The following is a 17,288-nucleotide window of genomic DNA, read 5'->3' as shown; positions in this document are numbered from 1 at the left end:
TGAGCTACTTGAATCGGTCGGTATACTTTTACGATCTGAATGATAACGCATGACACATATGACAATAAACCGTGCATATTGAGGGCTCCGAAGAACTTCTGCCGACATTTGAGGTTCTTTAAAGTTCGCCGTTCACCGCATTTCTGTCTGATGACTTTCGATAACACGTTAAAACTCCTCTGCCGCATGCTAGTTGAGTTGAGTTGTTTTAGAGACTGGTGGAGTTAGGCTTGCAACTATTCTGCCTGCAGGTGCTCCACCGTAGCGACACTTAAATATTGGTGCTATATTGAGCACTTTGTAGCGCTTGTACGCAGTCTTTTCGGGTGTGTTTCCATATAATCCACTCGATACGGCGTGGATTGCGGTCGATTCCCGATGTCATAGGGTTTTTCGTGATTAATGACTTGAAAAACTGGGCTACCAGGTTAATATGAGTGCGCGATGTAAGCGGTGCGATGAACACAGTCTTGCATCTTATGTCTGCGTCCATGTAAACTGCCAGAGCGAGCACTTAAATACATATTATAAGAGCTGCAACATGCCGCAGAATCATGGCCTGGCGGCCCAAGAGAAGCTTGAAATATCGAAAGGTAGCCGCCAATCTACTAAGAGTGCATTGCAAAAGCGTCCACGCTTGAGTAAGGACTGCAGTCTAGACAGCAGGAACACGGTCTACATGCCGAAGCGGCTAATCGGCGTTCTCAGAAATTGGATACGCCATCGCGTGCTTTGAATTGACAGAAAACACAAGGACGAGTTTTGTTTTAAGAAATGCTTGCGAAACGCGCACATCGCGATACTGGGCGCTGCGCTTCAGTTCCGTTAAATTCTAATCGATATGCTGGAGCTACTCGATGTGTGGTAGCTACACAGTGAGATAGCTGCACTGCGTATACGGCCTGTCGCGGCTTACCGGTCTTGCGGGTTGTCGCTAGGCCACAGGACGGGCTTTGCTACATGTGGGTGCGTTCCGAGAATAAGCTTGCATGTATAGCTGGGGTATGTACAAAACGTTCACTGCCGCCAGCAGCGAGTGCGTAAAAAGAGTTGATGAAAGTCTCTGATTTGTAAGAGGATGAAATACTATAGCCATCGCATTTCAGCTATCGTTATGTCGTCGCCCCTGACCGCAGGAATGTTTGCGCATCACTGCTGATGATGCATGCAGGAAGATGCTGTTGCGCCTCTTGAGGTTCACGGCAGTTCTTTATCTTCATTCCATTTTGCTGTGTTTCTTTTTATGCTCGAAAAATAAATTATAATATATATCAGTGAGTTCTGTATGCGTATCATGTGTTCGCGCGCTACATGATATCAAGGAAGCGCTTTTGCAGCTTCCTTGAAAATATGCAGCATCTTTCACCGGACATTAGGAAGCGGGAGAAAGTTAACCTTAAAAGCCTACCCTGTGTCCGCAGTCATAAATACATAAGCATACAATAACTCGACCTTAACAGCGGGATCCATGCAAATGCAAATGCCGAACCCGGCGGTCGAATTTCGATGGAGGCGAAATTCTAGAGGCCCATGTACTGTGGGGTGTCAGCTCACGTTAAAAATTCCCCGGTAGTCGAAATTTCCGGAGCCCTTCACTACGGCGTCACTCATAGCCTTGATCGCTTTGTGACGTTAAACCCCCATAAACCTAAACCTTTTTTTTTTTAACGAGACAGCGCTAAGGATCCCGTTCTGAAAAAAATCTGGCGTTGTGGTCAGCGCTGTGAGCGAAAAAGCAGGAGGCCCATATGTCTCCTAGGTCACGTGACCTTGTGACGTCATCGCAAACTGCTTACCGCGGCAGGTGGCAGTTATATTATGAGATCGCGAGACGTTGCTAGCGAAGAGCAACCTGCGTCTCACAAGCCCCACCGGTGGATGCAGATTTGAAACAGCCACCTGCCGGGGCAGTGGAGCATTAACCGCTGCGCAAGGAGTGGTTTGAGGACTCCCTGCGATATATGAAGGCAGAGTAGAGAATGGCCGATTCCGCATATATTTGTGTCTAGGTGGAACTTAGGCGACAGAGAAGGAGTACCCGATCGGAAGAGATCTCTATGCTATCGCATTGTACTCGTAAGAGTATGTTAATCGTTGTGTGATGGTAAAAGAAAGAATAGTGTCCGTGTCTGGGTAGTGATACGCAAACAGGACCCCAGGCCGCCGAAGGGATCCATTAAGACTATCGCGCCATAGGGAAGCTGTCTTGTTTTTTTTTTTTTTTTTTGAGAATTCGACGTTATTCAACAATTCGAATCTATGAAGCTTCTAGGGAGAACATGCAAAGTATTTTTGCACTAGCATTTAAAATGGCGAAATAATCGTACATTAAAATTGCGACGATATTCAGACTTATCCTCACGGCATCAGAGAATACGGCGAAACTCGTAGTGACGTCATTATCGCCGAAATTTCAGATGTCCGCTGCCTTCGCCTGCATGCTGCTGTGCGTCGACCGATGCCGCCATACAGTGCTTCCTGAGCTTCACCTTTCGTGACACTGGTTCTCTTCCATGGAACAACTGTCTCTTCTCTGGAAACGTATCGCCGCCATACTTGACGTCATTATCGGGGCCTCTGCCCGTTGCTGTGCACTGCAGAGAAGCATCAACGCCGACGCCTCTTTATTCGGAGATTATGCCGCCATCTCAAACGGTAGCGCAAAATGATTTCGCAGGCCTTACCTGCTTGTTTCATACATTCGGCCCTTTTAAACTCATCGAATTCTAAAACCACTTCAGTTGGCCTCAGTCGCTGGATCTTAAGTGCCCCCCCCCACACACACACACACTTTGTTTTCAGCGTCGGTTTAATCTTAAGGACGCACTTTAAAATCGTTGTGGGTATCCGCTTAGTCCCTGTCACCATCGTCGTGATCGTCTACTTAACTTAGACAGGTACGAGAATTTCAGAGTCCCTTCGATCGACACGCACCGCGCTATCTGGCGATGCATCTGCTCCTTGAATCGAATGCTGGCGCCGATGTGATCGTGGCCTGAGCCAGTCGACGAAGAAAATACAACAGGGCCCATGGCTCTTTAGAGCGACGGTCTTGGCGTCAACAAATCGAAGGTTCGAGTCTGTGCTCCATCGGCCGTGGTGAGGTCTTTCTGCGCCTCAGTACTCGGGGAATGGTAACGGACCCTTCTTGAGCGCATCTGTGTCAGAAAAGCGAGCCTTGCGCCTGTGGGTATCTCATTCCTAAAGGCGGTATCTGCCGGCTGCCCTCTCATTGTACGCCGCCGAGAAAGCAAGAAAAAGTATATCCGCGTTCTTTTCTCACGCAAAAAAAAAAAAAAAAAGTTCTAACTGCATGCATAGGAAATCAAAGAGCAAGAAAGAAAGTGCAAGAAAGCAAAGAGCACTGAGCTTGCACACGTTCCGCCAGAGTGAGTCAGTGGCTAAGTCGTTGTGCAGCTAATCTCGAGGTCACGGTTCAGATTCCTGGACGCGGCGGCCGCGTTACGATGGGGTGATATGCAAATTCCCCTTGTGTTAAAATACCGCAAAAACGAACAGAACCCCTGCAGCCTTCGAAATAAATCCCTCGTCGAACGCTGAGCTGTCCTCGCCTGAACCATGTTTCTGTTGCGCCAAAGGACGCGTCATTATATATGCTTGCTGCCAGTGGTCGTCGCGAATGCCCGCTCGTACGTGCGTGCAAAGTGTCATCTCTACGCAAAAGGCATCGCAATGTGCCGAATGCGCTGCTGCCAGTCTGAGGACTTGCAAACTGTCCGTTTTCAGCTGCATCCCTGTCTGTGCCGACGTTGAGGCGCATTCACACCTGCGAGTCATACACGTCGCGCGACTCGCAGGAATGAATGTGTTCGGGTAAAGAGTTATAAAGATCAGACCGAGAGCGGGGGTCCCTGTTAGGGCTATAGACGCCATGGTTAGGGCTACGGTTAGGGCTAAAGGTTCGGGCTAACAGGCACCACGGTTATTAGTGCTATAGGCTGTGGGGACGCCTTCGTCCCCTGCGTTCACTTTCCCGCACTGCACCCCACTGTTGTTAGCTGCCCCCGAAAAGCACTCCCTTTAGTTTGGTTACTCTAGCTAACAGGGGAGGGCGCTCGCGTCGCAGCGACAGCAGCGCCACGGATGGCGTGTTTGGTCGCTCGCGCGCAGGGGAAGGCTAGCTCTCTTCTGCTCCGCATCGGGAAGCGTGTTGGACGTTCACGCGCAAAGCTCCGCTCTTGGCCGCGGGCGTCCTCGTGTGGAAACTTCTTCCCCTCAGCTCGTTCCGTCGGGCCTCGGAGTTTATCCCTTTGCCCTACCGTGGGCGGACGTTCGCTCGTAGCCGTGCTGGTGAGTCGGACATCCTAGATTCCTCAGTGTATTTTGTTGCTAGTTGGCGTTATTGTTGTTATAGCAATAAATGCCTTGTTTGTGTCAGCCAGTGTGTCGTTCCTTTGTTCCCGCAGAGCACGGCCCGCCGTGGTCGGCGTGCGCTCAGTAGCGTACGCGACCACGGGGTGGGGTCAGCGCGGTTTTGAACTGAGTCAGCCGCGCTTAAACGGGGAATACGCATTTATCTCCCCCATTTAAACCCCACATCTGGCGCCCAACGTGGGGCCTGCTCTTGGAACATTGGACGACAGTCTGTTCGGTTCGAGGAACGCTCTTTGTCCGGACTTGACAAGTGCTAGGCCTAGAGTGAATTTTGATCGCTAGGACCTGCGGCATGCTTTCTTGAGTGCGAGGTGTATTGCGCTGCAGCATGTTTGAACTTTTCGACATGCTCAGCATGTTTTTTTTTGTGAAGTTTTCTTCCTGGAGTTTCTTCAAGAACCACTTGGTCCGCATCGAGGGAGCGCGAGGCCTAGCGCCCGCGGAGTTGCCGAGCCCGAAGCGAGTGAGTACGGAAGCCGCGTGGGTGGTCCCGAGTTTTCTGTATATATTTTCTCGCTGTCTCTTTTCCGACTCTGGGAGTCGCGGCTCTGGGAGCCGGGTGGCCTGGGGCCACGGGTGCCTTAACGAGCTCGCTGGTATTGCAGCTCGGCACCGGGCGTTCCGACACCGTCCGATACGGTGGGCGCCGATCACTCAGCAGCTGCTTCGTGCAGTGAGCGGGGAGGACCACCCCACAACGCTGATGTCTCCTCGCGGCTGCGCGCACGAAACCCGTTTCGGGTCTTTCTTTTGTTGGGGGTCGTCGACCTTCACAGTGGTAGTGAGGCCTAAGGCTATTCATAGCTGCCTGCACCTTGTCAAAAGTGACACGACCACCGGACCGTGGTGTTGAGAGGGGGCGCACTTTGCTGGCCGCCTGTTTTTTTTTAACCTCGCATGAACTGAGCATTCTCGTTCAACTCAAGAAAGGGCTTTGTTCACTCGAACTTTGCGTTGCACAGCCGCCCGACACGTTTTGCTAGCGAGTTGAGCATTGAGCCACCAGGCCTTTGTGTACGCCGTTTCCCCTCCCGTGACCTACGTTAAAGGCATGCGGAGTGTGTTTCGGAAATTTTACAGATCTGGAGCCACTGCGGCTTGCTGTCCTGTGCACATCGTCTCGCTGCCGCCTGCTGCGACGGAGCGGCCTGTATCCTGTTCGCCGCATCCATCCGGGGCAGCCGTGGCGAGACCAGACAGCAGCCACCTCAGGCTGCTGTTGCCCTGGCGACTACTGCGGAATCTTGGACTGCAGTGGTCAACCGGCCCTCCTCTTCGCGGGCCTGCGGGCACATATTCCGCGGGCCATGCGAGTCGCCCCAGCGGAGACCTTCACGCCGCCTTCGGAATACCGCGGAAGACTGCGTGCACTCTGTCGGCGTGACCTCCGCTGCACGACCTGCCTCAAGTGCATGAAGACCAGGAGACTCCTCCATAGCATGTAACTTGCAGGCGCGTGGGTCTATTTAAGGTTGGGGGGATGTGGGGACGCTTTCGTCCCCTGCGTTCGCTTTCCCTCAACGCGCTAGTTCCCTGTGGTTAGCTCCTCCGCAAAGCACTCCTCTCGGTTCGGTGACTTTCCACTAACAGGGGAGGGCGCTCGCGTCGCAGCGACACCAGCGCCACGGATGGCGTTTTGCTGCGCGCTCGCGGGGAGCTACGGGGTCTCTTCTCCCCGGGACAGGATAGCGTGTGGACGTTCACGCGCAAAGCTCCGCTCTTGGCCGCGGGCGTCCTCGTGTGGAAACTTCTTCCCCTCAGCTCGTTCCGTCGGGCCTCGGAGTTTATCCCTTTGCCCTACCGTGGGCGGACGTTCGCTCGTAGCCGTGCTGGTGAGTCGGACATCCTAGATTCCTCAGTGTATTTTGTTGCTAGCTGGCGTTATTGTTGCTATAGCAATAAATGCCTTGTTTGTGTCAGCCATTGTGTCGTTCCTTTGTTCCCGTAGAGCACGGCCCGCCGTGGTCGGCGTGCACTCAGTAGCGTACGCGACCACGGGGTGGGGTCCGCGCGGTTTTGAACTGGCTCAGCCGCGCTTAAACGGGGAGTACGTAATTATTCCCCCATTTTAAACCCCACAAGGCGCCAGTGGATCTTCGCTGTTTGAGAGGCTGCTGTGAGCGTTGTTTGCTGTGGTTCCGATTCCTCATACTCTTCCGCGCATAATCATCATCATCGTGTTTAGAAAGACCACGCGCCCATTGCAGGAGAAATACCTCTCCCACTTGTCTCCAGTCAGCCCCACCCGCGGCCGCCGATTTTCGAGCAAATTTCCTAATCTCGTTTTACCACTTGACTCTCGGTCACCCGTAATTGCGATTTTCTTAACATGGAATCCATTCCGTTACCCTAACATACCGTAGACTTCCTATTTTGCGCTCAGAGTATACCGGGACCAGTTTTTCAATGTGCTACAACTTTCTCCATCAACGCGCTTTCTAGTGTGTTGATCAAAAATGCTCCCAGTGCGGTCGCAAGTGCTCGCTCCTTGCTGCTATGCGGTTATAGACCGGCTAATCCAAGATATTCCCTTATGGAGGTCGTGGTATCGTCTGCTGTCTTTGACTCCTCTGCTTGCATTTACATCGTTGCATCAACACGCATTCTTACTTAGTTTCCTGGGTTCGTGTGTAGGAAGTGCGAGATTCGATACCCACTGCACCAGGTTCCCCCCGACTGTTGAAAACGTATACATACAAGCTTCGCCCTGGCCCGGTGGTCCGCTTCTATGGGGGAAAATGCTTGTGAAAATATGCCAAAGCCATTTTGTGCACAACGAAAAGGAAAACTTGTTAGCCATGGCGCGCTTTGGCGTTTTCTTCGGCCTTTAAAATCAAATCGTCATCGTCACCACACTTGGTTTCAACGACTGGTGACTTCTTTCGTATGCATTACTTGTACGCAATTATAGCGATAACGTTACCGCTTTGTTTTTGCCATTTAAACCGACAACCCATTAGACTGTCTTGTGAGCGACGTGCTTCGCTGCATAGACGTGATTACCACCTTCAGCGACGGCCTCACCGGAATACAGAATCACGTACGTTCACGTTGATATACCTGACCCGATGGATGTACGCTCGTACCTCGTCGAATCACCTCGGCACAAAGCACATCCTTCCTATTCAATATAATTCACGCTGCTGGCATCCCGCGCCAGCCCGTACCACCGTTACGAAACCGCGACCGAAGCGGTGCCGCAAATCACTCTTCACACACCCTTGAGTAAACGAGCTCTTCATTAAACATGTCCCCCCGGTCCCCTTTCTGTCTGTTCGGCGTCCCGAGCTGTATGTAGCTCTTCTTCCCCTGTCGCAATCTATGGCGTCCCCTATATCTCGTTAAGTCACGTCCGCATTAGTGGAGCGGCGTCTTTCATATTGCGCAAGCATCGGTCGTATATACCAGACAGCTGAGCCCTCCCCCTCGGTCGCCGGCTACATCCCCCATCTGATTTTGCTAGCTGAGTGGCGGTACAGGCTTTTGCAGCTACTTCTGTGCAGCATTACCAAATCCCATTGCGTGCTGCAACACGAATGCTGAGACGCTAAAAAAACGACAGTTTTTTGAGGACGGCTGCAAACCATATTTGTGCACTACAGCAGCGATCAGTGCAGTTTTATTTTTTGTTTCATGTGTAATATGTCCATTAAGCTTGCCTTTGCTGGTGCGTCATCAAGTTTGATTCTCTCTTTCTTGCATTGTTGCATATGTATATTTGCTTCGTGCTTCTTTTCTTATTGTTGCACATGACATTACTGTTCGTCGACGTTAAACGGGACTCCACTCCTCCTGTCCGCTTGTGCCAAGGAGACCGACAGGGGTACATGTGGCGTTGACATCTCATACGGCAGCAGTATCAGACGATCACCTGGCGGCGTCAAAAAAAGAAATGAATGAGCGTAGAGTACACAATCATTTGTAAGACATCATTATACCAAGTGGGCTCACTTAGCCCCCGAGGAACATAAAGTGTCAAGAATCGTGATGCGGAGGCAGCACTGGTTAGATTCAGAGCGCTATTACTTTACTTGAGCTTGCTGGCCACCTAGTGAAGATGGCTTGGATTACGGGACAGTTTCCGTTGTCCACTTGATCTTCACGGTGCGGAGAGGAGGTTTGGAATATTTTTTTTCTCTCCACCTGCACCTGGGACACGCCAAGCGAATACCGCAGGCCAAAACGCATGTATTTAAAAAGGTCTTCACAATTAAGGTTGGCCTAAAGGGCGGTTATCACGCGGAAAAAGAGTTCGGCAATTTTTCTCGTACAGATGCTGCAGTACGGATATCACAGCTATTGATGATGGTGTGCATACCGTTATAATGATTTCCATGGCCTGCATGCCGGGACCTTGTTTTCCCTGCAGGGCGTGTGCAAGTAGTACAGGGGGGGGGGGGGGGGGGGGGGGGTGCAGTAGGGTTAGCGACAAAATGAGCGTGCGTGTGAAAGTTAAAATCTCTCCTCCCGTGCGAAGGGTAGAAAAGTATATGAATTGCAGTGGTGCTGTTGCTTACATGCACTGTGGTGAGAGGTATGGTTTCTACATGTGGCCTTGCGTAACCATACGGTAGTGCACGAAATATTATCTGCATGGTGTCAGGGTAGCATATTCTTGTCAGTCACTTTCTGTATCTTATGCCTCCTTTGGCAAATTTGCGAGAAATGGTCTCGATTAAAGAAATAAGAAAAAAAGAGAAAGGGAGAAAGGAAGAGATTGGAGAAGTAAAGCTGCATAACTGTCTGAAACTTTGTCTTCTGCTGAATGATGATCTTACCGCTGTACGGCAGGCACCCCAAGCAACAATACTCTTGTCGTGGCGGCCGGAAGCGTGACCTTGACCCGTATTTTCTACCCTGCATGGCAAGCTCGGTGTTGTGTAACGCTCACTTATAGCCCAGCCTGGACTAATATCCATTAAGGTAGAAGCCTGCCCCGGTGGATCAGCAGCTGAGGCGTTTGGCCGTTGAGCACTAGTTTGCGGACGTGATCTGTGCCGTGGCGGCCACACTTCATTGGAGGCGAAATGCTGTAACGCGCATGTTAATAAAATTTCCGTGCATGTTCAAGAACCCCCGGTTGGCCGTATAATTAATGTGGAGCCGTCGACAGCGGCGTAGCTCACAGTCTATTAAGGCGAGGTGGAAAGAGAGAAATGTCGATTGAAGAACACGTGCCAGTTGATGAGCTGTATGCGACGGAGCAGAAGAAAAATAAACGGGCTAAAAAAAGAACCAAGAATTCGTCCAGGACATGCGACGTGTGGAACACGTACCCGGTCATCTACCGGACTGAAAGGTGCACGGTAAGGTAAGGAAAAACGGAGTCAGACGCTGCTATGGATGTGGTAGGAGTTCTGAGGATAATACATCTTGGAGTAAGTGTTCACAGGGACGTGGTGAGCGTGTAGATGGGTCTAAATGAGTTGAGAAGGCTTTTTCAGCAGCCGACCTCCTGGATTGCTCACGCTTTACGGGGTGCCTGCGTTTTGACAGGACGTTTCACGTCGGCCGCTATGATCAGTAAGTGGCGCCGGCGAATGCTGTCAAAGTTAGGCTACACGAAACACAGATACACTTGAAAATGGAAGGTGAGACTGCCGCCACCTTAGCTGCATCCGGTTCGTAGAGCGCGCTTCGTGTAATGCGGATGTCGTGAGTTCGGATCGCACTGGCGGCATGTGTTTTTTGTTTCTACTACTTTGCATAAAACAGCATTTCATCTGGTTTGGTTTATTGGGGTTTAACGTCCCGAAGCAACTCAGGCTATGAGGGACGCCGTAGTGAAGGGCTCCGGAAATTTCGACCACCTGGGGTTCTTTAACGTGCACTGACATCGCACAGCACATGGGCCTCTAGAATTTCGCCTTCATCGAAATTCAGCCGTTGCGGCCGGGATCGAACCCGCGTCTTTCGGGCCAGCAGCCGAGCGCCGTAACCACTGAGCCACCGCGGCGGGGTCCACAGCCTTTCATCTAAAATGATAATGCGACTAATGCTTACTCCGATCAGCATCACCATTGTGACAGTAAACAAAAAAAAAACAAAAAAAGGGTTCGCCTATACTTTCCTTCTTTCAAATGTTTGTTTGCTTCTTTCTGAAGTTTTTCCTGCGAGATATTTAAATATACTAATGACGGGGATAATGATAAAATAACCCTCCCTGTCGTTCATCCACTCATCGCTATAAAGGGCTTCCAAGTGTCCGCACCAATGCATGCAACTGATAAGCGCGACAGAGCGCAGCAGCCGACAGGCCGACAGCACAATCCACAGAGCGACGCCAGCGCCTTCGCGGTCCGCCTTGGCTTTCCCGTCACGCGTTGCCGCGACCGGCGTCTTCGGAAGGGGGCCTCGAGTGGAAGAGCGGCTCTCCTCGCCAAAGTGCTCTCGTAATGGCCAGCTCATCATGGCGCACGTGTCTCAGATTTATGGCTCGGTCTCGCGATCCACGTAATCCCGAAGCGTGCCTGACTCGCCTTGATCGAATGGGTGCGTGCCTGCTGTTCCCCGCCAGAGTGCGTGCGTGTGTGCGAATATATATATATATATATATATATATATATATATATATATATATATATATATATATATATATATATATATATATATATATATACACACGCGCGCACACACACACCACGCTCCCGGTGGTCTGCTATCCGAAGGCTGCCTTCTCTTTGTTTTTCTTCCTTTAATTAAGACGGCGCCGCGGCATCGCGTGTATCGTGCTTGCGCAACTTCACCCTCTGGGCGAGTGAGGCTTCTAAAAGCGTCCTTCGCACACTGTATCCATCAGAATGAGGGCAGATTTTTGTGATTTCATTATTTCTAGCTCTTGATCTATTTCTCGCTGTCTTCTCCAGAGCTTGAACGGCATATCTTAAGTGTCCTCTTTCGTTTCGCGATTCCGCGACTCGTCGCGTGGTGCAGCTTGAAATGGGCGCTGTGTGCAATCCGGACTGCGTGCTGATTGGCGGGCGGTGCGGCGCAGCTTGCGCGTGATATCCGTTAAATGTGGCCGCCCTTTCTTATAATTTGGTTGGTCGTTGTGTACAGTAATTGGTTATATGTTGATGTTAAGAGGAGGTGCTTGTAAGGAGAAAGGAGCAGGAACTGTCACTGCGAATAGACACCTGGATCGCTTAGTGAGGAAAGGGACGAGTAAGGTGCAAAAGTGGGAAGAAGAAAAAAAGGAGAGCAGTTACGTATCATGAACCGTGTGAGCGGACCAGTCTAATAAACTTGTGCAGTAGAGGAAAACTTTATTGGCCATAATGTTTTCCTCATTTAATTTTTAAGCTGCAAAGGCTTTTGATTTTTCTTTACTTTTATTTTACTGCCCCTACGGTACGTGGAACTGAGTTCCAAAGAGTAAAATCGTTCGCAGATTTGCACAAACTGACGCGCTTATACGTGCAGAATGATGTGTATTGCAAACCACCATGACAGATACACAGCACATCACCAGAAGCCCGATCCATATAATTTTCAGCCTGGTCCCATCTTCGCTTCGAATCTGCGTGTTCGATTCTTGTGACACATTGAGAAGTTTCGTCCCAAAAGCCGTCAGGCTTTTGGTAACACTGAGCCGCAGTTCCCGGCTTCAAACCCGACCGCGGCGGCCGCGTTTCGATGGAAGCGCAACACAATAGGCGCCCGTGTGCTGTGCGATGCCAGTGCATGTTAGAGATCCTCAGTGGTCGAAATCGTACCGGTGACCTTCACTACGGCACCTCTTTCTCTCTTTCTTCTTTCACTCCAACCTTCATCCCTTCCCTTACGGCGCAGTTCAGGTGCCCACCGAATATGTGAGACAGATACTGCTCCATTTTTCTTTCATCAAAAACCAATGTACCAATGCATCTCTCTCTCTTCCCACTCCTGCAAGAATTACTGCTCTGGATAAATCATTTACACGCACTTCCGTGTGTTACAGCGAAAGGTGTCATCGTTCATTATCATTATAGCATAGGAGTTTGCTTGGCGTATACACTGCATCGCGTAGCACCTTTCATAATTAATGGAATGCTCGCGTACAGCCGCGTCGTTAGTGGACGTCTCATGTTGCTTCGCAAGCCGCAGGCTGCGGAACAATTGCCTGTGCATGCAAGCCCGTGTAGTAATTCGTACCAAGCTCATGTCGGCAGAAATGCAAAAAAAAAAAGTGGAACCAACCGAAGGATATAAGCCAATTTCTGCTCGCCAGACCACAACTTGACAACGAGCTACAAGACCAGCTAATGACAACGCCGTCATAACAGAGGCTCGAAATATCCTATGTCTTGAATGCATTACCAGCAGCTGTTCTCCTTACTAGACAACGCTGACGATGAGCGTGGGAGAGAACGAAATCGATAACTGGAGCTGGACCGGTGCAGGTTAATCATTATTTTTATTCGGTTCTATTTATATTCATTTCTTTATTTACTAGATATTGCCAACTGTCGGTTGGCAGTCAGAGCAGGAGTGAGTATACCTACGCCGTGAACATTGGTTGGTTGCATTTTATGACGCCAAGAAAACATAAAACATGTGATTGACTGGCAGCCATGAGAGAATGCGCACAATCAACAAAAAACAAATCCAAACTTCAAAAGACGAACGGTGGAGCAATATAAACGCATAACCATGCAAACAAAATAAAATAGCGTCACACGGAAATTGTTATACTTATTTTGGAAAGGAGGAGAGAAGGGTTTGGGGTTTCAAGTCCTTTTCGAGTCATGATATAGTTTTGGCTGTCTTCAAAATCAGGGGTCGGATCCACCCGTCCTTTTCTAAAATGTAAAATAATTAACTGCATTGTACAGCACCAGCGTTTGCAGCGCCGAGTGCCAAATGTCGCCTACAGCGGGACGATTGTCAAAGTAAATCAAAACGGAAGAGAATAGGCAAGAATTTTTTGCCACTCACTCACTCACTCACTCACTCACTCACTCACTCACTCACTCACTCACTCACTCACTCACTCACTCACTCACTCACTCACTCACTCACTCACTCACTCACTCACTCACTCACTCACTCACTCACTCACTCACTCACTCACTCACTCACTCACTCAGTAATGAAGCCCTAAATCTACGCTTAAGTTTTCTGTCAAAAGCTAACGAACATGTTATCAATAATAAAAAAACACACGGGCTCTTAGCCACACATGTCCAACAAACTTGGACAGACATTTTGAATATGAGAATAAGGCATTGTTTTGGAAATATTGAAGGTAGTGGTCCATTCTTATGGTGCGGAGCAACATCTATCTTTTATAGCGTTTCCATCACTCGCATCGAGCAGTTAAGACGGTTGTAGAAAATAAATGGGGAAAGCTTTTGACAAGAGCAAGAGCATTAAATGCAAAAAAAAAAAAATGCAAGCCTGCCGACGGGAGATCTGCGGATATATTGATTGTTATAGTAACATCTTACAATATATGAAAAAATTGCGTTCATAAACTGGTTCCCGTTCAAAAATGCTTTTTGCCCAGAATTGTTGGGCATGTTCGTAAAGAAAATGTGATATCGTTTTGGAAGTTGGCCCGCCCCCCAGAATTCCAAAGGACCAATGAAATTTCGGTAGATTAGTTGGCACTGGGTGGATTAAGGTGGCATCGCGGGATTAGGGGTGGATTAAGGTGAATTAGTGGACAGGGTTAGTATAATGTCATATGATAAGCCAATGGAAGGTGCTCGAACATTCTAGTCCTCACATTTTCAAAGTTGACAGTATTTAAACGTCACGACCCTCTCGAAGAGTCAGGAAATTTCGTTACGGAGAAACCCGGTGGTTTTTGCAAGGCGACCACCGGGATGCTATCGAATTAACATTTTAACATTCAACATGCTGCAAACAACTGTGCCTATCGCTGCAAACATTCACATATCAGAAATAGGGGCTATTGGACATACCTACCGAAGGTTAATTGCGCTACCATTGGGGAAATGCCCGACATTTAGCGAGACACAAACGAAGAACACAAGACAAGCGCGTCCAGAATTCATATATCATCTACTATTTAGCCATTGTAGTACGTTGTAAACACGCTAGGAACGTGTAAATCTCTGCTGCATCGCGTGTCTCTCGGCTGGGGAGTAATGCATGACCATTTCTAATTCCCTTTGTTCGCAAATTCTGAAAAAGCGAGCAACGCTTGAGGGTTACTGTATCAAGGTAGTTTACGAGGGCGTGCTGATGCATGCGGGGAGAGGGGGGAGGGGGGGAGGGGGAGGAGAATAAAGAGAAAACAGCCAGCCGAAGGTAACGCAATTCAATTCGTCGCCGAATAACAGGAAACGGGCGCACGGCGCTTGTTTCGATGGAAGCGGCCACCGCGCTAAGGTCAGTGCTGGGTTTCAGCGAAGCGGCAGTCCTTGCCAGGGATGTTCAGGGCGACGCAGTCCCTCAAGGCGGTCGTGCTGCAGGCGAAGCACGGACATAATGCATAAGCGGCGACGACAGCGCGCAGTCACAGGGTTTCATGCATGCCTGGGGGTTGCGCAACCGCTTCCTTTTCACGCACCGCGCGCGACGACGGCCGCCGAGTCATGCGCTTCGCCGAATCACAGTTACGCGACGCGCCTGCCGCCGCCGTGTTGTGCTGTGGGCGTGGTAGTGTTCGCAACGGAACGCTGCGCGGCGTCTCTTACGAGGCCCGCAGTGTTATCGCGCGCCCGCCACCTTACGCTTCCCACGGGCTCATTAGTCTGCGCGCTTCGGGGCGAACCGAAGATTACGACGAACTTCACCTTGTGTTTCGCGAGCACGGTATAATGCGCAAGTGTATACGCTCACATGCACCTGTAGCCTTGCTTATGTTAATATAAGCTTTTTCTTCTGACGGTACTCATGTTCGTATCTGTCGATATTTGCATGTATAGCTATCGCTTGCATCTGGATCTTATCTCTACTACTATCTGCGTATCCTTTTCACTCTCTCTTTCCTTCTTTCTTCCTTGCTTTCTTCCGTCTCCCTTCCTCCTTCATTCTTTTTTGTTTCTTTCCTTTCTTCCTCCTTCTTTACTTTTACTTTCTCCACTTCCTTCCTTCCTTCCCTCATACTTCTTTCCTTTCTTCTTTCTTCCTTCATTTCCATCCTGCTTTCCTTCCTTTTTTCCTTCCTTCCTTCCTTCCTTCCTTCCTTCCTTCCTTCCTTCCTTCCTTCCTTCCTTCCTTCCTTCCTTCCTTCCTTCCTTCCTTCCTTCCTTCCTTCCTTTTTTCCTTCCTTCCTTCCTTCCTTCCTTCCTTCCTTCCTTCCTTCCTCATTCTTTCCATTCTCTTACTGTCATTCTTTCCTTCCTTAGTTCCTGCCCAGTATCCTCTGGTCCCTCCGATACCGCTATGTCCAGCCTATGTCCTGCGTCTGTTCGTTTAGTAATGCAAAAGCATTACTAGCCCCAGTACGAGAAAATTCGGCAGAGTGTGTTAGTATGCTAGTGTGTGTACTCGCAGACGGTACAGAAAATCCAGGCGATGGCAAAAAAAAAAAAAAGGATGACATCATAAAGCGGCCGTATGTCGCACACAGCAAGCCGAACCCTGCCACTTCAGACTACCCAAGCATGTTGTTCGCCTATTGTGCGTATTCGCCACTGGCCGACCTTTATGCGACGTCAGTTTCCCGATATTTGTACCAAAATTATAACGAAACCGTTTGTCCTGCAGTGTTCCGGGTGGTGTCATATACTTTCTCATGGCATATAGCTTACATGTACTAGTCAAGTTAAAGGCTAGCTCACAAGAGGTATTCGAACCGACAGCCTATGTACCTTAAATTGTATGTCTTCCCAGATTTTCGTATCAAAATTGTGATTCAACCGTTCGTCGTACAGCGTTCCGGTTGGTGTCATGTGTGTGCGGGTCGGTGTCAGTGCACCCGGGGACAGACGGAAGTGTGTCTACCGACTTTTTTTTTATTCAGTGAAGCGACTTTAATTTTTAGGTTAACGTATCAAATTATCGCTTCTTCCCTTCTCCCCCTTTTCTTATCCTTTACCGTAACCCTCATCGTCAAAACGCTCCTCAAGCAATTGATCCTCTCCTTCTTAGCTGTAGTCTAATACCACGCTTACATTTTCAGGAATTCAGTTTCATCCTCCTTTTTCTTCTTTCCTCCTTTTCTTTATATGAATTTGGCGCAACAGGCTCCGGTCCATCCCGCGACGGAAGTTTCCCGGTAGCCGAAAGCCTCCCTCCGTGGAATTCGAACTGCTCGCTCATTTCTATTTAACTGCGCCTCTTGCGCTCCGAGAAGCGCTTCGAGAGTAGGGCTTCGTACTGAACTTTCATAACGCAGAATCCAATTAGTCCGCCTTTATTTTAGACAGTGCACGCGACAGCCGCCGTTCCGACTAACGGTTACTTCCTGAGAAATGAGAGAGCAAGCGACGTGATGGGAAGCACTTTGGTGTATGCGATCTGACGTGCGTGAACCTGAAGCTTTAGCGTGACGCATCTGGAAAATAGGGTGATCACTTATCACGGTGGCTTTGTCTGCTGTTTTCACGCTTATACAGCTGGCCAGACCTTTAGCTGCGTCCGTGACGGACGCTTCTTCTGCGCTCCTGCGCTTTGAAACGAAGCGAGCTTGCGGAAAGCTCAATATTAAGCACGGGCTTAGTGAATCTGTGCTTAGATTTGAAATTTATTTTCGCAAGTTTGAATCGTCATAAGCTGCAGGAGCACGGAAAACGCGGCCGTCACGGATGCCAGCTGAAGATTTGGCCGGCTGTACATTAGACGGCTTTCAGCAGATATGAAGAGAGCGAAAGCTTTGCTGGAGGATTGACTGACTGGGTCTACGATACAGGAACTCCTCAGCGACGGTTGAGTTCTCCGAGTAGCAGGAGCGCAACTCTTTCGAGCTCGCCAGAGTTTACATGGGAATTTCAAGAGGT

At 49.6% G+C, this 17,288-nt stretch overlaps 1 protein-coding gene and 1 long non-coding RNA gene across 2 annotated transcripts in view; one reads left to right on the top strand and one right to left on the bottom strand.

Annotated features, from left to right (window-relative positions):
• The first annotated feature begins 3,484 nt into the window (after positions 1–3,484).
• LOC149372288 (uncharacterized) lies at positions 3,485–6,314 on the top strand. The gene is made up of 2 exons (XR_016292315.1): positions 3,485–4,311; positions 5,476–6,314. It is a non-coding gene; the product is annotated as an uncharacterized LOC149372288 (long non-coding RNA).
• A 1,793-nt stretch (positions 6,315–8,107) lies between these two features.
• The window catches only part of LOC149372287 (uncharacterized), a 47,997-nt gene continuing 38,816 nt past the window's right edge, over positions 8,108–17,288 (bottom strand). Inside the window, exon 2 of the mRNA XM_089566739.1 lies at positions 8,108–8,266. Within this exon, the coding sequence (XP_089422865.1) occupies positions 8,151–8,266 (116 nt within the window). The 3' untranslated portion in view covers positions 8,108–8,150. The remainder of the gene's footprint in view (positions 8,267–17,288) is intronic.

The sequence above is a fragment of the Amblyomma mixtum genome, chromosome 1 (assembly GCF_055824585.1).
Source record: "Amblyomma mixtum isolate Tamu chromosome 1, ASM5582458v1, whole genome shotgun sequence".
NCBI lineage: Eukaryota > Metazoa > Arthropoda > Arachnida > Ixodida > Ixodidae > Amblyomma > Amblyomma mixtum.
Note: the sequence above shows the minus strand (reverse complement) of the source record. Positions and strands in the feature narration are given on the sequence as shown.